The 23,174-nt window shown below is 46.2% G+C and overlaps 1 protein-coding gene across 2 annotated transcripts in view; it reads left to right on the top strand.

Annotated features, from left to right (window-relative positions):
* The first annotated feature begins 513 nt into the window (after positions 1-513).
* RBFA (ribosome binding factor A) overlaps positions 514-23,174 on the top strand; it is a 39,143-nt gene continuing 16,482 nt past the window's right edge. The window contains exons 1-4 of one of the 2 annotated variants that reach the window (XM_077492308.1): positions 514-806; positions 10,200-10,239; positions 20,995-21,168; positions 21,267-21,379. In XM_077492308.1, the coding sequence (XP_077348434.1) occupies positions 538-806; positions 10,200-10,239; positions 20,995-21,168; positions 21,267-21,379 (596 nt within the window). In that variant the 5' untranslated portion in view covers positions 514-537. Of the gene's footprint in view, positions 807-3,820; positions 4,082-10,199; positions 10,240-20,994; positions 21,169-21,266; positions 21,380-23,174 lie in introns of those variants that run through there. The other variant, XM_077492309.1, reaches the window with a different exon arrangement.

Here is a 23,174-nt window from a genome sequence, read left to right as displayed (position 1 = left end):
TGATAAAAACCAAATTTGTATCAAAGTAGCACCTATCTGAAGCAGGGGCGTCCCGTCTATTAAGGACGCACGGGCGCCGCCCCCCCCCGGTCCATTGCCACATCCCCTATCCATAAGTCCGGCCCCTTTCAGAACACCAGGCACATGGATTCCAATGCAGATGGGGCTGTTTTCTTGAAGCACCGATTAGAGCCAGAGGTTCTAATAGGCTTCAATATAGGGTGGGCTTGGGTTGCAGAGAGTGCACTCCGGGCCCACCCAGGTGTGTTACAACAGTGAATCAATATTCGCTGTTGTAACACCAATCCAATGGGGTAAGTGCCAGAGTCGAACCGACTGGAAACAGCAGGGGGATGGGTGGTTGTTTGCTGCCCCCCGCCAAAAAAAAAAAAAAAACACCAGCCACCACTGATCTGAAGCAGTGTTGCCAACCATCCGTACATTTACGAGCAGCCCATAAAAACAAGGCATTTTTCCTGTGCTCGTGAAAGCCCGTAGTAAGGGAATGGCGGCGATCGGCTCGGGTCAGAACTGCGCATGCGTAATTCCCGGAAATCCGCAAGAAGATCTGATCATCTTGAGCCGCCGAGTCTCCTGACTCTGCCCACCACCACCTTCCTCAGCCTGCCACGCTTGACAAGAAGATGTGGGCAGCCAAAAGTGTGGCAGTACTCAGTAGGACGGGAGTTTGCTCTGTTCCCTGCGCTTTACCAGAGGGCTGTGCTCAGCTCTCATGTCTCTGTCCACCTGGGGGACCTGTATCCAGATCGCTACCTCCACACATCTGATCTGCATCACCAGAATAGGTAGGAACTCAGACAGACTGAGGCCACACACCACCCTGTGTATCTGTCTGTATATCGGCCAATCACACTGTGCGGGGGGGGTGTATACAGGGCTCACCGATTATCGTAGTGCGGGGGCCCGAGGGATCTTTATCATTCATGCCCGGATAGGGATGGGGGGGGGGGGGTCGGGGCAGACTGGGCAGGTCATACACCTGTTACTGGAAGAAGGCTCTCTTATAGGAAGGACTGATCAGAGGACAGGGACCCCCCTGTATGGACTGATCAGGTACTATACATACCAGCAGAATCTGGCTGTGTCTTCTATACAGAGAGCACATAGGATCCTGAAGATTGTATGTATACCCCATAGCAGAGGGAGACATAGACAGGCAGATCTGTCATTGGGGATATATGAGGACTGCCATCTGATTGCTGATAAGGGGGGGGGGGGGGGTCATCTGTGGACCAATCACTTCCTTCTCCTATAAAGGATATCTAAATGCAACAATTAAATTTAATATGGTGCAGCTTACAAAAAAAAAAAATCCTGCTGATCCCACTGCACTGAGCTGAAATCTCAGACAATTTTCTCACTGATTTTCTGTGAACTTCAAACTACAGGGGGTACTTGAAGTCTAAATCAGGACAGCATCCTAGGGTGACAACACTGCCCTCCATAGATACAGTACAGCGAGTGAGTGAGTGTTGTCACACAGTACAGGAAGTATGTTACTGGCAGGATCACCAGGTGAAAATAGAACTAATGCAGCCACCACACCACATAAATCTATGGTTGACAACCGATTTGATCGCCATGCCATACACAGGGAAGGGGATGTCAATCAATAATGAAGACATACGATCGATCTACATACCAGTGTATTCATGAACAAAGTATCTCAGTGCTACCGAATGGTGCAAAACTCTGCTTGATCGAGTCCAACAATTGGAAGGGAAGTTATGGCTATTTGATTGTTTGCAGACTTGATCATTTTGATAGATTTGAACATTGGTCATAAAAAAAAAAAAAATCCAGTGGTGTGGACAGATGCAGACAAAAAATGACATCCTCTGCTGAAAACATCAACATTTCCCTATAACTCATATATTTACCAACAAGAAAATCTCTGATGGTGACTACACAAGTCACCATCAGAGATTTTCTTGTTGGTAAGAACAGAGGGTGACAGCAGAACGGAGGGGGACACAGAGGAAGAACAGAGGGGGATGGCAGAATGGAGGGGGACACGGAGGAAGAACGGAGGGGGACAGCAGAACGGAGGGGGACATGGAGGAAGAATGGAGGGGGACAGCAGAACAGAGGGGGACACGGAGGAAAACTGGAGGGGAACAGCAGCAGAATGGATGGGGACAAAGTGTGAGTGTAACACAGACCATACAGTACACCTGTCCTGGTCCTGGAAGAATGTCTTGCAATGACTGCAGGCGGCAAACTTGCAGACCTTGTGGGCGGGAGGAGCCTGGAGGAAGATTCAGTCAGGCGAGGCTTAGGCTGGCTGGCTGCAGTGCTCAGGATAAAAGTTGAACAACTGTGGCTCTATCTGGTGGTGATGAGTCTGGTCACCATCACTGGCGTCACTGCTGGCTGGCTGGTGTGGCTGCTCTCTCTCTCGGACTGGGCGGTGGGCGCGCACACTGCTCTCAGCCATAGGATGTGGGCGGGTGCACTGCCCACACTGACTGCCAGTGCCCACGTGTCTGTTTGCCCGTCCCTCAGGACTCAGCTGAGGTCACTGGTTGCTAGACATGGGGTGGCCCCTAGCCTAGCAACCAGTCTGGCAGCAAGCCAGCCTATGATGTGTCATGTCATGTGTGAGAGTCTGAGATGTGTTAAACTTTATAAGGGTGGCGGTGGAGTGAGTTGGTGGAGCGGACTGGTCTGGTCACTGTGTTTTTTTTTCATTCTGCGACACTGTATTGTTCCGGAATGAAGTTGCCCGGGACACGGACAAAAATCTCAAATCAGGGACAATCCCAGGCAATCCGGGACATGTGAGCACCCTAACTGGGAGGCCTGCCTTTACACATGAACTTTAATGGCATCCCAGTCTTAAGGCCCATACACACGATCAGATTTTTTAACAACAAACATGCAAATTAGCTGTTTTGGAGCAACAAAAGTCCGATGGAGCAAAGTCTGATCGTGTGTACAGAAAACCATAGGACTTTTGTACAAAGTAAAAACACACATGCTCAGAACCAATGCAAAAGATCAGACAACAATACAGAAGTTGACCAAAGGTGGCGGTAAAGAGCAGAAAAACCACATGATTTGGTGAAAGTTGGCTGAAAAATTCCTGCCGTGTGTATGCAATACAAGTTCAGGGCCGACACCCTTTGTACAAAAATCCACAGGAAAGTTTGTACAAAGTCCGATCGTGTGTATGAGGCTTAAGTCCGTAGTGTTCAATATTGAGTTGGCCCACCCTTTGCAGCTATAACAGCTTCAACTCTTCTGAGAAGGCTGTCCACAAGGTTTAGGAATGTGGGTGATCTGGAAATCTCTCCAGTTTGACATAGGAGACAAAATACTCCGCCTCTACTATACTGAAAATAAGAAATGTGTTTTTTTTACTTAATAACTAGCTTAAATCACATTTCTTATTGCACATGGTACTTGCCTTTTGCCTGAATACTGGAATTTGCACTTAAAACTGTATTTTTTTTACTTTTGGAAATGCCAGTAAAAACTTGGCTCTGCCAGTAAATTGTGGATATTGTGTTAGTAAATTTCAATCTGGTAGGTTGGCAACACTGATCTGAAGTCACACTCCAAAGTCGTGCTAAGTGTGAATGGAGCCTAAGAAAGAGAACTCAGGAATACGTCTCTCATAATGTTTACTATTTTTTCTAGAAAGTTATATAAAGGCATTTTTAGGTTTATGTTGTTGACATATCCCCTATTATTTCTTCATATTTAACGTAATCTAGAAGTTGGTCTGGAAATGATCGCTCTCTGCCGCCACCTGCTGGATATCTGCACACGTGTCGGTCCATCCTCTAGTAGAGCCTGACTAGACCAGGCAATCGCTTGCAGATCTGTAGAAGGACGGAATAGGCAGCGGTATGGCGACGTCCAGTGTGATTTTTCCGGGGCTGCATCGGATTGTGGTCCGGAGGGGATTACAGTGTTGTATGACGGTACTGTGCCATGGCTCCCGTGTATTCGGTATCCCCGAACCAGCAACATCTGTTAGTCTTTGCCGATACGTCCACTCATCGGCCGGACTCTCCGCGAAGAGCTTTCTGTACAAGTTCTCTTCTAAAAACAAGTGAGCACAGCGACACCTACAGGCCGCTCCGGGCACTGCAGCGTGGGGAAATGGCAGAGTGCAGGGCCATCAGCTAATATAGTAGAGTTCATGTATGACTTGGGACTCATGTACACAGGATTCAGCTGGGTCCTATTTATAGATTCAGTTGCTTCAAGCTATTTTGATTTGCTTTTGAATTTACAGTGTCTTCTATGTTGTGGAAAATTATATTAGCTATACACAAAAGCCTGTGTACACGACCTTGCATAAATGTTTATTCCTAATGTCTCAATTCGGGCCTCTTTTTCTGTCCATTTTGAGTAATAAATGCTTGCCTTATAATACAAGAGCTGCTGCCAAACAAGTCAGCAAAGCATCGTACCCTTTAGGCCTTATGTACACCTACACCTGGGGCCGTACAGTAAAATTCTGCATACAGCCGCCGATAGAAATCAATATGCAGGTATAAGCCTGTATTTGCATGTACATGTGTACAGACAAACGACCCTGGATGAGGATTGTCTGCATCCAGGGGTGTACATCCATACACGTTTATGGCAAGCCATTGATTTCTATGGTTGTCCATACACCACACCTGTGGGTTCTGGGCAGGGGCCACATGTGGCCTGCGAAGCCCTCTGGAATGGCGAGTTAGCAAGCCCAGATCGCAGGTTGCCGACCCGTCATACCACAGCATCAGTGTTGTGAATGAAGCTGGTGGTAGAGGAAGAAAGCGGCTGCAGAGCAGAGCCCCATAACCCAAGTCTATGGCAAAGTTCAGTGTACCCGCGGTGTGGATAAACCACAGCACAGTAGGAAAGTCTTAGGCCCTTTTCACACAACCGGCCCTACCCAATCAGACCCTCAATTCACTTCTACAGAGCGTCAGATGTAAACAGACTTTTGTCTTTTTACTCCTGCCTGCCCCCGATCCTCTAAAAAAAAAAAAAAATCTGGGTGGATCGGATTGGAGGGCCTAGAGTAGGCGTGACCTTTCATCCGCCTGCTCCGGTCATTGTGGATCACGACTGGTTACCAAGTTGCTTAAGTGGCCCTCGCTCTTAAAAAGGTTTGGGCACCCCTGGTATAGAGTGTCACTTAAAGCGGAGTTCCACCCAAAAATTGAACTTCCGCTTCTTTAAGAGAAGGTGACCCCCCTGACATGCCACATTTGGCATGTCATTTGTTTGAGGGGGGGGGGGGGGCGGAAACCCTCTAAAAAGAGGATTCCAGCTCCCACTTCCTCCCAGGGCTCCGCGGAGCTGGAAGTCAGTTCACCTCTCCCTCCTCCCTCTCTGCAATCATCTGGGACACATCACAGGTCCCAGATGATTGCACGGCCAGTCACAGTGTGTGCATCATGCATGCACAGCCTGTGCCCAGCTGTGAAGCCACAGCCAGGCACCCACAGTGATGATGCCAGGCTATGGTTAGTAGAAGCCAGTGGCTCCTTCCAGTGAGAAGAGAGAGCAACGATGCTGCTTTCGGGCACAAAACTTGATTGAGGTTAGTATGTGGGGGGGGGGGGGGGGGCAAGGTTTTTTTTTTTTTACCTTAATGCATAGAATGCATTAGGATAAAATAGCTTCTACCTTTACAGCCACTTTAAATCAATGGGGTTGAGGCTTGTGGTATCCAGCCATGGAGCTCCTAGCTTTTTCAATTTTCCGGGCATGCCCTCTGCTGATAGATAAATTGTTCCAACCTAAGGGTCTTTGCCATCTGCTTCACACATTCAGAATTTGTGAGTGGGTCAGTTGATTTCCAGTGTATTAATATGAGCCCACCTACTTAAAACGGGGCACCTGTAATGGCCTTCCTTGTAATGGTTTGCAATTGTTAAAGTACCCAAGATGCTTAAAATACATTAAGGTCCAATTGTAGTGATACCTGAAATGCCCTCTAAAGGGTGTTGTTATAATAAATACCTGTCCAGTGGATGTGTAATATTTTTGTTGAAATTGTTGGTCTGGCGACATGGTCTCTATAAAGTGATATTAAACCTCCATATTAAGCACATTCAGCAGCTGATTTAACAGCTTCCGGACTGCCCACCATACATATACTGCGGCAAGGCAGCCCGGCTGTGTAAGATCATGTACCTGTATGTGATTTCGTGCATGCGGTGTAGGGGGGTGTGTGGCGCTCCTGCTGTGATTGGCTCCCGCTGTGTCCAATCAGCAGCCAACGTGGCCCAAGGATCATTCTGTGAAGAGATGGATCAGCGGTGTGTAAACAAGGCAAACCGTTGATCTGTCAGGGAGGAAAGTAGAGATCTTTGTGTTTCAGTTAGGGTGGCCACCTTTTTTTTTTTTTTTTCCAAGCCAAACCCAGACACTTTAGCGCTGCACACCAATTTGTTTTAAGGGAGAATGCTGCTGGTGTAAAGAAGAACTCTGATGTAAGGGGGTTTCTGCTCACCAAAGCTCCCACTTACTTTAAAGTTCCCAGCATTTCCCCTTAAGTCAGGGTTCCCAGAGTGCCCCTTATCTTAGTGTACACACTCACTCTGGGGCAAGAAGGGAGGAAGGGGGATCAGACATTGGATGATACGCTCGCTCACCCGAGGATGGAGGATCAAGCACTGACACCTTTCATCCAGAATGTATCTGCCGGCTGCTGAGCTTCAAATTTCCAGCCCACACATCCCTTTCCTGAGCACAGAATAGCAGGGATTACAGTGTGAGTGGGCAGACAGAGAGGTAAGGATCAGAGGAGTAGAAGGAGATCAAACCCTCTCTCCTCTCCTGTCCTTTTTTGGGGGTAGGGCCTGTGCACACACCTATGTACTTGGTGGTAGTTGTATTCTGTTACTTGGGGAACCGCAGTCCATTCTCAATAATGTTTCTGGGTTTCAGAAGGTCTGAAGCCTGGACACAAAATTCCAAACCCAGACGACTGTCGGGTGAATCCTGGACGGTTGTCAACCCTAGTTTCAGCTAAGCTGAAACACAATCTCTCTTTTCCTCCAGTCTGTTCCCCCCACCCCCCCACCACCATATTGGCCTAAATTGATGATTAGGCCATGTTAATCGGCACATACAGGGTATATCTCCAAAACTGTGCAGTTTAGGAGATATCATGGGTAACTACAGGTAAGCTTAATTATAGGCTTACCTGTAGCATAAAGTTGTTGTAATGGGTTTATAACCACTTTAAGCGGTGTTATGACCACTGCCTCAGGTTTCCTGTTTCAGGGTGGATTCTTTCTCTTGCATGCAGTGATAGAGTTGTCTCCATAAACCGTGTACATCAATAGAAACACACAGCCCCATAGCCTGGGATGGCAATACTCTCCACTACTAGAGGCGATTCAGTTCGCATTGTGCGCTATACAAGTATTTCATTCATTCATTCATTCACTACTCCTCCCTTCACCAAGCTAATAGACTGAGTAAAGACTGCACTGTCCACTGTTGACTCTTTCCTGTGAGGACTAGAATCACCAGAAGTTGTAATCAGCAAGTGCTGTGGTAAGAAATATAATTATAGTTAACTGGGGTATTTATTTTGTTGTGCTCAATGTGTTTAGCTTAAAAAAAAGGGGGTTTAACCACTTGCCGCCTGCACAGCGGCATGTGATGTCGCAGAGCTTGAGTGGTGATATCTGAATGATGCCTGCAGTTACAGGCATCAACCAGATATCTTATTTTACAGTCAGCGATTCCCTTCACCGTAAAAACAATCATAGCAGCTGTTCAGCTACTTGATCGTTTGTTTGGTTTTACGGGCAACAGAAGGTGACAACCTCCCCTCCTGCCATCCTCTGCTGCATCAACTGGCGGCGGGCCAGAGAAGGAATCCGCTGGCGCCGGAAGTTCACCATAGAGAATTCAGCGGGCCAGATGGTCCTGGAAAGTCTCTATGGCCTTTCAGAGGCCGGACACAATGTTATGATGTCCCGGATGCCTGCATACTTAGATGTGCCTCTTTTAATCATCAACCATGTGAGTTGCCAAATGTTGTACCTTCGTTAAATGTAAACATATTACTACACTTAGAGGAGCCTCTCTTCTCTTTTATACTCTGTAGCGCCTGCTGGATTTTTCTTCTAATCCCCTTGTAGAAGCTTCCATTTGTGGATGGACATCTTATGGTTACACAACCTGGTCACATTGCTATAATCTTTTTATATGGACTATAAACTGAAGGACTTATAAATAAATGGTTGCTGAACAAATCATTTGAGTTTCCATTGTTTCTTATGGGGAAATTTGCTTTGATATACAAGTGCTTTGGATTACAAGCATGTTTCTGGAACGAATTATGCTCACAAAGCATTTTTATTGTTCAATCAATTTCATTGATAAGGGGTCAGCCTCGCTTGCACAGCGTATGGAGATACCCATAGGCAAAAGGCTGTGTTATACAGGAATGAGATAAGGAAACCACAGTATGGGGCATATTTATAAAGCCGCGATTGTGACTTTCACCAACCATTCTCTGGTGGAGAATCAATCACTGTCATTTAAAACACATGAAGCTAGAAGTTTCAGTTGAGAATGTTTGTGGAATGTTAGGTGCTTTGCTTTTATACAGTAAGTACTGTATGCCACTGCATACTTATTTTGTGACTCTCATTACTTTCTGCATACATGGATTTAATGCTTGCCCATTGATGCAGTTGGGGGAATAGTAAGTAAGTATACTGTCCTGTGCAAATGTTTAGACGATTATTAAAGAGGAAGTAAACCCTGATGAGTTTACTTCCTCTTTCATTCCCTGTAAAGGCAAAGCATAATGGACTACTATGCATCGCATAGTAGTCCATTATGTGTCACTTACCTGACACAGGAGCCAGCGAAGTCACCGCTGTCCCCTGTAGTTCCGAGCGTCCATCTTCTTGGTGGGTCTCACTGCTCCGGCGCTGTGATTCGCCGGAGCAGCGATGACGTCACTCCCGCACATGCGCACGGGAGCCGAGACTCACGGCATTGCCGTCATCGACGATGCCCCGCTCAGTGCGCCTGCGCGCCGCTGTCTACGGTGCATGCGCCGTAGATAGCGGTGCCCGTCTTCGGGCAAATATCTCCTAAACCGTATAGGTTTGGGAGATATTTCTTGGACCTACAGGTAAGCCTTAATCTAGGCTTACCTGTAGGTCAAAGTGGTTTGTAAGGGTTTACAACAAATTTAAACTGATGAATGCATATGAAATTGTATAAACGTATTTCACTAAATATACTTTTGCCTTTGTCATGCCAGTGAAACAATGCCAATACAGTGGATTTACAGGAACCCTGCAACACCCTGTCTGGGTGTTGCATTTGCGTTTTATTTGAGGCGCTATTTTCATCAATATAGCCTGCAGCCTTCTGACATTGAGTACCGTATTTATCGGTGTATAACACGCGCCGGCGTATAACACGCACCCCAAGTTTAGGAGGGAAATTTAAGGAAAAAAGCTTAATTTAAATTCCCATCAATGCAGCCTTATCAGTGTCCATCTGAAGCCTTGTCATGCAGCCTGTCCGTCATGCAGCCTTGTCATGCAGTTTGTCCGTCATTGTAGCCTTGTGCATCAGTGATATCAGCTTATGTTTTTAAAAATGGCGCCGCGGAGATGTCCTGTGTATCTCGGTGGCTTTCGGCCGTACTCGGCGGCTTTCGGCCACTCTCGGACCTTCTCGGCGGCTTTCAGCCGTACTCGGTGGCTTTCGGCCGCTCTTGGCCCTTCTCGGTGGTTTTCGGCCGCAGAGAAGGGCCGAAGGTGGCTAAAAGCCGCCCAGAGCCCAGAAATCACGGAGGATCGGCGTATAACACGCACCCGCGATTTTCCCCTGATTTTTAAGGGGAAAAAAGTGCGTGTTATACGCCGATAAATACGGTACATACTTCTGTACTCGGGCAAACCTGCTAACAGAAGATGAATTCCACATTCAGCTCAATGCACATGTCAGACAGCAGCTTCTTTTATGTCCTGATTTATCTTTTTACACCTCAGGAACAAGTGATCCATGAAAATATCATCACATTTATTGTGGAGGATGTAAAATTGTGGTCCTTGTGTGATTTTATTTTTTATTAATTTTTTTTGCCTTTCGTGTGCGAACTAGGAGTGTGTGATGTTTGACAAACCTGAAATAAGTGTGCATTTTTATCATTAGGTGTTAAAGCATTTGTCTTTCTTAAACAGAAAAAGAATTTGGCATGAAGACACTTGGCATCCTCCTATGGTATGTACTGTGTTGATGCTTTATTTCGGTTTTATTTTTACAAGTTATTTATACCATGCTGCATTTTTATTATTCATTTATGGTGTGTTACATGTAAAATAATGTACAGTTGTGTCACTTTTATGCATAACATATTTCTTATATTGCCTAATAACTTTGGGAGAATGTTAAAGCGGGATTCCACCCTAAAGTGGAACCTCCGCTGATCGGAACCCCCCCCCCCCTCCGGTGTCACAATTGACACCTTTCAGGGGGGAGGGGGGTGGAGATACCTGTCAAAGACAGGTATTTTCACCCACTTCCGGGCATAGACTCCCACGGGAGTCTACGCCATTTCCTGCCCTGCCGCGCTGTCTGCTGGGACGCACACGGGTCCCAGTGACAGCGCGGAGATCTCCTATTGCGCGGCTCGCGCATGCGCAGTAGGGAACCGGGAAGTGAAGCCGATTCGCTTTACTTCCTGATTCCCTCACCTCGAATGGCGGCGGCAGCAGCCGAGGCCCGAGCGGTCGATCGGCCTCGGCTGCCGGCATCGCTGGAACCCGGGACAGGTGAGTGTCCATTTATTAAGTCAGCAGCTGTAGTATTTATAGCTGCTGGCTTTTAATAATTTTTTTTTTGGGCGGAATCCCTCTTTAATAAGAGCTCAGCCTTTAAAGATGAACTCCTTTTGTTGGGAAAGAAACTAACCCTTTTTGGTGATCAATGTACAGTAATGAGTCCCCCACATACAAAGGTTCAACTTGCAAATGTGTTCACAGGGCGCAAATCCTTCCGGGGCTGAAGTTGTTACAGCCCAATTTAGGGCAGCTAAAAAAATTATCTTGCAGTGGGGCTGTGCCGTACTGCAAAGGTTAATTGCTGGTATAGGTCAGGGTTAACAAAAAATAAAATTGACTTGCCTAATCCTCCATCCTTCCCTGCAGCTACACTGGTACCCTCAGCGCCTCCTGCCCCATGCTCTAGTGATCTAGGATTCTGATGTCATTAAGACCAAAGCATGGTCCATAGACCTGCATTGGATATGTTGACGCTGAGGGACAGTACACCGCTAGAGCATGGTGGAACACCATCTGCCAGAGGAGTGAAGGATTAGGCAAGTTAGACTGTTTCTCCTCTACACTAGACAAAGCCAACAACTAACCCTTGCAGTAGGGCTGCACCCGATAATTAAACATTTTCTCTGAGTTGGGCTTTAACCATTTCCCCTCTTACACCTGTTCACCCCCCTGTGGACCAGAGCAATTTTTACAATTCTGCTATGGACCTGTTTATTTCACAATACATTTGTCGATACTTAAAGAGAAGTTCTAGCCTGTGCAAAAAAAATACTGTAGCTGCTGACTTTTGATATGACTCGTACCTGTCTAGGGATCCCGCAATATTAGCACCCCAAGTTGATCTGTCCATTGGCTCTGGGTGCAGGCTCCAGCATCTTTACTAAGGGAAACAGGAAGTGAAGCCTTGCGGCTTCGCAGCCTGTTTCTTACTGCACATGCGCGAGTCTCGCTGTGCTTGTGCATGGTCCCGCTGTCTTCTGGGACCTGTGGGTCTCCCAGAAGGCAGCAGGGGGGAGGAAGGGCTGGAAACTTCGTAGATTGCCGCACATCGATTGCGGTGATCTTACCGGGAAGTGGGAGCGGGTACCTGTTTGACAGGTATCCGCTCCCCCATAAAAGATGCCAAACAAGCGGAGCTTCCCCTTTTAAGAGAAACCAAGGTATTACATATTATTATTATTATTATTATTATTATTATTATTATTATTATTAATAAAAAAAAAAATTTTTAAGGACAAACAAAACTTTCTTTCTCTGCTATTGTTTTGCAAAACTATTTTTCTCTTTTCGCCTTCCAGGACAGCCTCTGAGACATAGGGCTCCTCCCTCCGGGACAGGAAACACGTTCACCCAAATGGTTAAAATGAGGTCTTCCAGGCCTTCCCCTTCAGTTTTTTTGTTTCCTGCCAATTGGGAGAAGCCGATTTGCCCCGAATGTGTCAGTAGTTTATCTAAGGCTGACTCCATGACTGAATGTCACAAGATCCTTTTTGTCAGTTAAAGACAAGATTGCATCCACCTTCAAGTCATTCAGAGGAATGATGGATAGGATGCAGGGTCCCTCTGTGCCCTTATCTAGGGTGGCATGTTTGCCCTCCCTGTCTGAGCCCAGTCAGGAGGATAGGGAAGATAGGGAGAGGGAGCCCAGGTCGCTGGCCTCTTCTCAGGTGGACTCAGGGTCTGACTCGGAGGAAGAGGAAGATTACTCCAGAGGGTCCCGGTACAAGTTGACATTGGACGATGTGGGGGATTTGTTAAGAGATCTGACACCCTAAAGATCAGAGAGGCGTTGGTACAGCTTTCTAAGCATGACCACATGTATCGGGGGGTCTCTGCTCAGAAATCCAGAGTTTTCCCTGTGCACAAATCTCTAGTGGAAGCGATCTTGCTGGAGTGGGAGCACCCTGAGAGGAGACCGTTCTTTTCAAGCAGTCTCAAACGCAGATTTCACTTCGAGAAAGATGCAGCCCAGCCTTGGAACAAGGTTCCTAAGTTGGATGCGCCGCTAACGAAGGTCTCCAAAAAGACTGATTTGGCCTTCGATGACCTAGGATCCGTTAAGGACCCAATGGACAAAAGGGGTGATGTGCTGTTGAAGAGGGCTTGGGATGCCTCCTCTATTGCGCTCAAACCTGCCCTTGCAGCCACCTGTGTGGCTAGAAATTTGGAGTGCTGGTTAACTCAGTTACAGTCCCATATTTCGGCAGGCACGTCCCGACAACAGCTGCTAAAGTCATTTCCCTTATTGTCTGAGGCGGTTGTGTTCCTAGCCGATGCTTCTGCAGATTCGGTAAAGCTAGCGGCTAAGTCTGCGGCTTTAGTTAAAGCGGGATTCCGCTGCTTTTTTTTTTTTCTCTTACCTGTGTCACAGGTGGGCGATTGCTACCGTCGGTTAGCATCCACGATCGGCGTGTTTTTGACCCCCGGCGCGACGATTCTTTTGCTTCGGATAAGTTTTAAAAAAGTACTCAGGCGTTTTCCATTTTAAGTGTGGGCGTCTGAAGCCCACAGGCATTTACTTCCTCTATTCTATGACGCTCGGCTCCCAGCAGGCTCCGGTGGTAATGGCAGATACAGCTGCCTGCCCACTTTAAAAATGGCAATTTCGGACACGCCCTCGTCACGTGACCGGCGTCCTCCCGAAATCTCACGAGATTTCGCAGTTTCATTGCCCCCCATGGATTCTTGGGAAATAGCTTAGAAATTTCCCAGGGACCATTGCGAGGATGATAACCACGCCTACTCCCACGGGAGGACAGCCCGGAAGTCAGCACAAACATCTGAAATATAAGGTAAGTAATTAATTAATATATATTTTTTCAGGGTTCATTTAGGTAAGTATGCTATCATGTGCTTTTAATAATATGAAGTTAAATTTTTAGGTACAAAAACGCTTTAACACGGCTAGAAGGGCTGTATGGCTGAAAGCCTGGTCGGGAGATGCAGCATCAAAACTCAGGCTTTGTGGATTGCCTTTCTCAGGCGACCACCTTTTTGGCCCTGGGCTCCAGGAGGCCCTGGAACGTGCCCAAGATATAAAGAAGGCCTTTCCAGAGAAAAGGAAGAAGCCTGAGAGCAGGCATCTTTTTGGAGGGCTTAGGCAACAGTCCCAGCAGGAGAGAGAGAGGGTCGGCCTAAGAAACACTGGTCGGATCACAAGGGGTGTGGCAGAGGAGGCATATTATTCAATCCTCCTCAAACCACCTCAAAATCCCAGTGACTCCTGTGTTCTAGTAGGAGGAAGGTTGGGGGATTTCCTCCCACAATGGACAAACGCAAATTCAAGTCCGTTTATATTAGAGATAATAAAAAACGGTTACAAGTTAGAGTTCAGTGCCATTCCCCCACCTACCTTCCTAGTATCCACTTTTGATCCGGAAGTCCTTTCTAATTATAGGCCTATTTCTAATCTTCCCTTTTTATCTAAGGTACTTGAGAAAGCAGTTGCAAGTCATCTTCAGGATCATCTCAAGCATAACAGCCTTTTTGAAAAATTTCAATCAGGCTTTCGTTTTGCTCATAGTACGGAGACCGCTCTTGTTCGGGTTACAAATGATCTTCTTATGTCATCTGATGCTGGTTCTCCGTCTTTACTTATTATGTTGGATTTGTCAGCTGCGTTCGACACTGTCGATCATGGCATTCTTTTAGATAGTCTTCGTGATAATGTTGGACTAAAAAATTTAGCCTTCAGTTGGTTCGAGTCATATCTTACAGATAGGATTGAACAAACTACATTGGGTCATTTTAAATCTAAACCGCATATGGTTACCTGCGGAGTTCCCCAAGGGTCAGTGCTTGGCCCGATTTTATTTATTCTATATCTTACTCCCTTGGGCCATATTATAAATCGTTATAATATTTCTTTCCATTGTTATGCTGATGATACACAGCTTTATGTAAAAGCTGCAGCTGAAACTCCTTCAGTGCAGTCACCCCTATCAGTCCTTACCGCCTGTCTGGAGGAGATAAAGGAGTGGATGGAACAACATTTCTTGCAACTAAATAGCTCCAAAACAGAGTTTATTATGATTGGAACATCTCACCAGATTAAATCATCGCTGATAACAAGTATTGCCTTTTCAGGCTCTAAAATTCCAGTTTCGTCTGTTGTCACTAATCTTGGTGTAAAAATGGATTCCCAACTCACTTTTGAAGCTCATATAAATCAAGTATGCAAAACTTCTTTCTACCACCTTCGTAATATCTCTAAACTTCGTCCTATCCTTTCTTTTTCCGATGCTGAAAGATTGATTCAGGCCTTTGTCTCCTCCAGGCTGGATTATTGCAACGCACTTCTCATTGGGATTCCGAGAAAGAGCATGCAGAGGTTGCAATACGTTCAAAACTCTGCAGCGAGGATCCTAATGAGAGTGCGGAAGCATGAGCATATCACTCCAATTTTAAAATCTCTTCATTGGCTGCCGGTCTCTACAAGGATTGAGTATAAGGTCTCTCTTCTTGTGCATCAATGCATACATGGACAAGCTCCACCTTATCTTAAGGAACTTCTTAGATTGCAAAATCTACCACGTTCCCTTCGCTCAACTAATTTGAATTGTTTAGAGGTTCCAAAAACTAGGTTGAAAACCATGGGAGATAGGGCTTTTTGTGCTGCTGCCCCACGTCTGTGGAATGCTTTGCCTGATAGTCTGAGGGTTTCTCAGTCTACTGAAAATTTTAAAAAGGGGTTGAAGACTTTTCTTTTTAGCAAATGTTTTGTAAATTAAGCGGTTTGTTTGTTTTTATTGTAATTATGTAGCACTTTGAGGTCTTTTGATGGAAAGTGCATTATAAATAAAATTTATTATTATTATTATTATTATTAGTAACCAAGTTACCCAGAGACCGGGAGAAGGCAGAGGCTCTGAGTCTGCTGTGGGAGAGTTGTTAGATCAACAGGTCATCAGCCGGGTACCAGATGCGGAACACGGACAGGGGGTGTTCGTAGTTCGAAAGCCATCAGGCAAATTCAGATTGATCCTCAATCTCAGACCCCTGAACAGGTTTATCAGGTACAAGCGGTTTCCCGAATGCTTAATGGCAACAGTCGACCTCAGGGATGCATATTTGCATGTACCGATGCATCAGGAATTCCAGAAATTCCTCAGGTTGGCAGTTAAAGTGAACTCGGAAATCCTCCACTTCCAGTTCAGGACACTTCTGTTTGGCCTAGCATCCTCTCCCAGGATTTTTACAAAAGTCTCGGCAGAAGCTCTATCTCCGCTATGTGTCAGGGCCATTACAGTGATCCCCTATTTTGACGATTTTCTGTTTGTTGCCCGGTCTTATCAGCCGCTAGAAGAGGATCTACAGGAGACGCAACACTTCCTGCGTTCTCTTGGTTGGTTGATCAATCAGGACAAGTCACAGTTGATCCTAACCCAGGAAGTACTGTATCTGGGTTACAGAATTTCCTCTGTGGAAGGGAAGGTGTTTCTCCCATCAGAGAAGATAGACAAGGTAGGTCTGGTGGTAGTGCGGCTTCAGACCAATCAGGAAGCCCAGGTCGGAGATGTCATGAGAGTGATGGGCTTAATGACATCCTGTTTCCCAGCAGTCCCTTGGGCAAGGATCCAGCAGCGCCCACTGCAGGCTCTTCTGCTGCGTTGCTGGGATGGCAGCCAACAAAGTTTTGATCAACCCATGTCGATACCCACAAGGGTCAAAAGGACTTTGTGGTGGTGGCGAGCCAGTCACAATTCAGACAGGGGTCTGTTGTAGTTCAGACCAACAGCTCTGGTGCTGACAACAGACGCCAGCTCTTTCGGCTGGGGTGCACACCTGGAAAAAGATCTGGCTCAAGGATCCTGGTCTCAGGTGGAAGCCAGACGGACCTCAAATCAGAGGGAATTGCTGGCAGTACAGAGGGCGATAGCAGCCTTCCAGCTAAAAATAAGGGGACAACACCTCCAAGTAAGGTCAGACAATGCAGCTGTTGTAGCCTATATAAACAAGCAGGGGGGGACCAGGAGCCCTGCTTTGCAGAAGATAGCAGGAGAAATTTTCTCTTGGGCCGAGATGAATCTTGTGGCGCTATCAGCGGTTCATTTAAAGGGGGCTCAGAACTCGCTGGCGGACTTTCTCAGCCACCAGTGTGTGAAACAGGACGAATGGTCACTCAACCAGGAAGTGTTTGAGCAGGTGGTGAGGACCTGGGGCATACCAGGGGTGGCTTTGTTCACCTCAGAAAGCAAGAAGAAGGTTGCTCAGTTCTTCTCCCTGCACTCACAGGATCAGGCCAAAGGGATAGATGCCTTCGCCAGTGCGTGGCACTTCAACCTGTGTTATGCCTTTCCCCCAGTAAGGCTGGTGGCGGTGGTCCTTCAGAAATTTCAGACCCAGGTAACGGATCTCATTCTGATAGCCCCGTTTTGACCAAGAAGGGCCTGGTTTGCAGTCCTACAGAGATTGGCAATATATTCATCTTCTGAGGAGGGAGGATCTAGTTACACAGGGTCCTATCCGGCATCCTCAAATAGAGACCCTCAGACTTACAGCGTGGTATCTGAGGAACAGCTGTTAAGGGCCCAAGGTTTTTCAGAAAGGGTCATCAGGACTTTCTTAGAATGCCATAAGCCAGTGACCAGGGCCATTTACACCAAGGTCTGGAAGAGGTTCAATTCCTGGTTGGTGGAACAGGGGCAGGAAGATCCAGGTATTCCAGCAGTGTTGGACTTCCTCCAGGCAGGGGTGGAATTGGGGCTTTCTGTCAGCACCTTGAAGGTACAGGCTGCCACTTTAAGCATCTTTCTTCAGGTCCCCCTGCAGCAAGATCATTTTGTAAAGAATTTCTTTAAAGCACTCTCCAGGTGCTTTAAAGGGCAGTAAAGGTCAGAGCCTGTCCCTCCTGGGACTTAGCCTTGGTACTTGGTGCCCTCACAAGGTGTCCCTTCGAACCTCTGGAGAAATCTGGTGCTAAATGGGTATTTTTAAAAACAGCTTTTTTGATTGCAATTACCTCAACCAGAAGAGTAAGTGAGTTGCAGGCGCTCTCTATTAGAGAGCCCTTTTTGTTGATTTTGGAGGATAGGGTTGTGCTTAAAACAGATCCTAGTTTCATCCCCAATGTTTCTTCTGCTTTTCACAGAACTCAGGACAATATCCTGTCAACATTTTACTCCTCCTCAGAAGGTGATGAGGAAGGAGGATTTAGTTGTTAGGCATAGCCTTTTAGTTTATTTAAAAATTAATTAGCAAAGAGTTCAGGAAGTCAGAGTCTTTGTGAATTTTACGGGGTCACGCAAAGGACGCAAATGGATTAGGATGACGGTTTTAGAGGCATACAGGTTGGCAGGGAGGCAAGCGCCTCTAGTTAAGGCACATTCAACTAGGGCGGTGTCAGCTTTGTGGGCAGAGAAAGCCGGTGCCACTCCGGAGGAGATCTGCAGAGCAGCGACGTGGTCCAGCTACTCCGTTTTCAAAGCATTACCGATTGGACCTGGCTAAGGATCAGGCTTTCGGGAGAAAGGTCCTCCAGGCAGTGGTCCCGCCCTAACAGCAAGTTTCTTGCTTAATATCTCAGAGGCTGTCCTGGAAGACTATAAGAGAAAACCGTAGTTAGGCTTACCGGTAACTCTTTTTCTAGGAGTCTTCCAGGACAGCCTGGTTTCCCACCCAGAGTTTTTTAGCTGGAGTAAAAGGGGATATACTAATGTTGTGCCAGTGTGTTATGTCTTTTAGAGCCTTCTGGCGGTTCTTGTGGAAACTGAAGGGGAAAGCCTGGAGGACCTCCTTTTAAACATTTAGGTGAACGTGTTTCCTGTCCCGGAGGGAGGAGCCCTATGTCTCAGAGGCTGTCCTGGAAGACTCCTAGAAAAAGAGTTACCGGTAAGCCTAACTCCGGTTTTCACAACCCTTAGACAATAAAGCATATGAAACTAAACAAAACACACTCGGGGGGTGCACGAATGGAAATTTTGGTGCCGAAAATGAAGGATGCACTAGGCTGGAAACCGATTCCAAAAATGACAGTTTTTAAAAAATATTTTATATTTTTAATATACAATTGTATTATATTTTGACTTTTAATACCTTCAATTTAAATTAATATGAATTTATTGTTGCCCATTATTGGAACCTTTAGTGCAAGAAAAGCTCAAGAAAAATTATGTCCCCAGTCTCTAACCATCTCTTGTATCATGTCCCCAGTCTCTCTAACCATCTCTTGTATCGTGTCCCCAGTCTCTCTAACCATCTCTTGTATCGTGTCCCCAGTCTCTCTAACCATCTCTTGCATCGTGTCCCCAGTCTCTCTAACCATCTCTTGCATCGTGTCCCCAGTCTCTCTAACCATCTCTTGCATCGTGTCCCCAGTCTCTCTAACCATCTCTTGCATCGTGTCCCCTGTCTCTCTAACCATCTCTTGCATCGTGTCCCCAGTCTCTCTAACCATCTCTTGCATCGTGTCCCCAGTCTCTCTAACCATCTCTTGCATCGTGTCCCCAGTCTCTCTAACCATCTCTTGCATCGTGTCCCCAGTCTCTCTAACCATCTCTTGCATCGTGTCCCCAGTCTCTCTAACCATCTCTTGCATCGTGTCCCCAGTCTCTCTAACCATCTCTTGCATCGTGTCCCCAGTCTCTCTAACCATCTCTTGCATCGTGTCCCCAGTCTCTCTAACCATCTCTTGCATCGTGTCCCCAGTCTCTCTAACCATCTCTTGCATCGTGTCCCCAGTCTCTCTAACCATCTCTTGCATCGTGTCCCCAGTCTCTCTAACCATCTCTTGCATCGTGTCCCCAGTCTCTCTAACCATCTCTTGCATCGTGTCCCCAGTCTCTCTAACCATCTCTTGCATCGTGTCCCCAGTCTCTCTAACCATCTCTTGCATCGTGTCCCCAGTCTCTCTAACCATCTCTTGCATCGTGTCCCCAGTCTCTCTAACCATCTCTTGCATCGTGTCCCCAGTCTCTCTAACCATCTCTTGTTTCGTGTCCCCAGTCTCTCTAACCATCTCTTGTTTCATGTCCACTATAACTATTAGCAACATTTCCAGTTGGTGCACCTCTAGCAGACATGATACAGGAGACAGCCAGAGACTGCAGACATGATACAAGAGATCAATGCAGCTTCACCAGTTCCCATCAGATGCAGCAGCCTGCCTGCGCCAATCAGATGCCTTAGCCTGGCTGTGCCTGTATGCAGCCTCACCAGTGCCTGTGCTCCTCAGATGCAGTAGCCTGCCTGTGTCCGGATCAGAGCGGCGATCTGTGTGTGTCACGGAGCTGGATTTGAATTGCCTGGGCCGGAGTAAAAATGTCCCGCCTCCTGTGATCACGTCACACTAATTCAATGTCCTGCCATTGGATCAGTGTGCTGTCTATCACAGGAGGCGGGACATTACTATGGCCCGGACAATTGAGCTCCCTGACACTGAAGATCGCGCTCTGCAATGAGTGAAGAACGAGGACATGCGCGATTATCAGCTTTTGATTTTCTTTCGGCAACATGCCGAAAACACAATTTTGTTTTTTTTGGGGTGCTATTCCTCCCGGGCACACCAATGATGGGGTGCTATTCCTTCCTGGAACACCAATGGGTCACCCCCCCTCCCAGGAACACCAACGGGGCACTATTCCCCCCCCCCCAGGAAAACCAATGATGTGCCAATATTATTCCAGCCACCCCCGAAACACCAATGATGGGACACTCCCCCCCCCCCCCCAGGAATACTTAGTTAGGATGGGGCACTGGTAAAAATGCCCCATCCTAATTAGTTAGGATGTGGCATAAAAATGAATGTTGTACTGTGTAACTGTTTTTACTGCCATTAGCCGCTACCTTTCACAATGGGCACTGCAGCTCTGCTCTCCTCACGGCTTCTTGCCCTCTCCTCTCTGTTCCCTCGAGGCAGCAGTGGGTGGGGCTGAGATCAGTGGGGATGACGTCAGTGAGGAGGAGAGGCGTGCTGCGGACTTGCCTGGTCAGACGGCGCCGAGCACACAGGAGGGAGGTTTTTTTTTTTTTTTAACGGACAGACAGGAGGAATGTGCGGACCAACTAATCGATAATGAAAATCGTTGTCAATGATATACATTATCGATAATATCAATTTAATAGTTTCAGCCTTAAACAGAAGAATATAATCTTTATTGGCAAGGCATAGCAATTTTTTGTTTTTCCATCAGATATATTTTCTTGTGTTCTGCATATGTTTAGCTGGCTTCAGTGCCTATTTTGTGTTTGTTTGTAGGAAAACAAGCCACCTGGTTTACTGGCCTTGATGAAACAGCAGAAGGCAGAAAAGAAAGAAAATAATGTTCGTATAAAGACTCTTAATGTGATCCTGTATGATGCATTAACCGGCTTGCTGGATACATCAGAAGTTAGTGATGAGGTTCATGAATTGTGTATTAAACTATCAAAGGTATTGTAAATGACTCTCATATTCCTGATTAGTGTGTGTCACTTTTCACCCATTTTTAATCTTTGAATGACTTGGCTCTTGTATGTTTTATGTTGTAGGTATCTGTATCTGCAGACTTTTCAGTCTGTCGAGCTTACTGGTTAAGCAGTGGCAGCAAAGACACTGATGCTGAAATAGACAAAGTGCTTCAGAAGTCTGCTCCGCGGTTTAGGTATTTGCAATTTCCTTTAAGTAACCTGTTCGCTTGATAATAAAATCTCGTAATTCTAAAAATGTAATCTAGCCACATATGGTTAGGGTGTAGTTCCTACTATTAGCATACTCTATATGTTAAGTGCTTGGGAAAAATGCTGAGGTATGGAGATCCAAAACATGAAGGGTTTTTTTACTTTTAAAAATAAACTGATAAAGTTCCTTGAGTTTGTGGCTGCACATAAAATCACCTCTGGACCTCAAGGTTTAACCACTTCCCGACCGGCGCACGCCGATGTACGTCGGCAGAATGGGACGGGTAGGCATATTGCCGTACAGGTACATCCAGTTTTAAATGCCACCCTGCCATCGCGAGCACGTGCCGGTCGGGACCCCCGCGAGTCTGGTCGTGGGTCCCGCGGGCTCGATCGCCACGGGCATACCCGCGATCGTCTCACGGGGGGCTGAATGAGGAGATGCCATTGTAAACAGCATCTCCCCGTTCTGCCTAGCAACAAGTGACGCTGATCTCTGCTCAATGTGATTGGAGCAGAGATCAGTGTTCACTAAAACAAAGCCCAGCCCCCCACAGTTAGTAACACGCCCCTAGGAACACTTAACCCCTACACTGCCACCCACTGGTTAACCCCTTCACTGCCGGTGTAATTTACACAGGAATCACTGCATTTGTATAGCAGTGATTGCTGTATTAATGACAATGGTCCCAAAAATGTGTCAGAAATGTCCGATGTGTCCGCCATAATGACAGTCACAATAAAAATTGCTGATCACCCCCATTACTAGTAAAAAAAAAAAAAATATTAATAAAAATGCCATAAAACTATCCCCTATTTTGTAAACGCTATAACTTTTGCACAAACCAATCAATCACTTATTGCAATTTTTTTTTTTTTTTTACCAAAAATATGTAGAAGAATACGTATCGGCCTAAACTGAGGGAAAAAAACAGTTTTTTTTATATTATTTATTATAACAAAAAGTAAAAAATAATGCATTTTTTTTTCAAAATTGTCGCTCTATTTTTGTTTATAGCGCAAAAAATAAAAAAACAAAGGGGTGATCAAATACCACCAAAACAAAGCTCTATTTGTGGGAAAAAAAGGACGTCAAAATGGTCCGGTCTGAAAGTGGTTAAGAATGTTTCTTGACCACTTCCATGACACTGAGGATGTTGGTAGATGTTTGTATGTGTTTTTTTTTTTCGCATAGCTACTTTGGTCGAGCTTGAACTATACAAATTTCCAACCTGGAGAAACCATGTGGAAGCACAGAACCACTGTAGTAGTCTTGCTACTACAGTGATCCTTGCTGTCTTTCAGGTCCTGCAGATGTTGTGATGTCTCCGCTCTGCCTCTCCACCATGGCCAACCAGAGAATGCTTTGCGTTCATTGAGAAAAATGCAAGTCTTTCCTCTGAATGGCACCTGTGCCGAGCAAGCATTCTCCTGTGGTTACTAAGCTGCAGAGTAGCCGCTTGGCACAGGATCCAGAAAACAGGGAGGACCATTGTAGTAGTGGCAGCTGCTGCATTGGTTGTCCTCTTCCACAGGGATCTGCTAGGTGTGGTCCAATCTGGACTAATGTAACTATACAAAAAAAAACATACCTGGAATTCAGTTTTAAGTAAGTTGGGAATACTTCCAATTCCAATAATAGGCAGACTCTGCTACAGTGGAAGTAATTAGAAACAGATGTTTTAAAGTATGGTTCTCAGTAATGTAGCCAGTAATGTAGCCAAAAGGACATACGTATTGGGGTTGTTTTACTAAAACCGGAGAGTGGAAAATTTGGTG

Source organism: Lithobates pipiens, unplaced genomic scaffold (assembly GCF_037356315.1).
Source record: "Lithobates pipiens isolate NorthernLeopardFrog02 unplaced genomic scaffold, aLitPip1_a1.2 Scaffold_19, whole genome shotgun sequence".
Lineage (NCBI taxonomy): Eukaryota > Metazoa > Chordata > Amphibia > Anura > Ranidae > Lithobates > Lithobates pipiens.
Note: the sequence above shows the minus strand (reverse complement) of the source record. Positions and strands in the feature narration are given on the sequence as shown.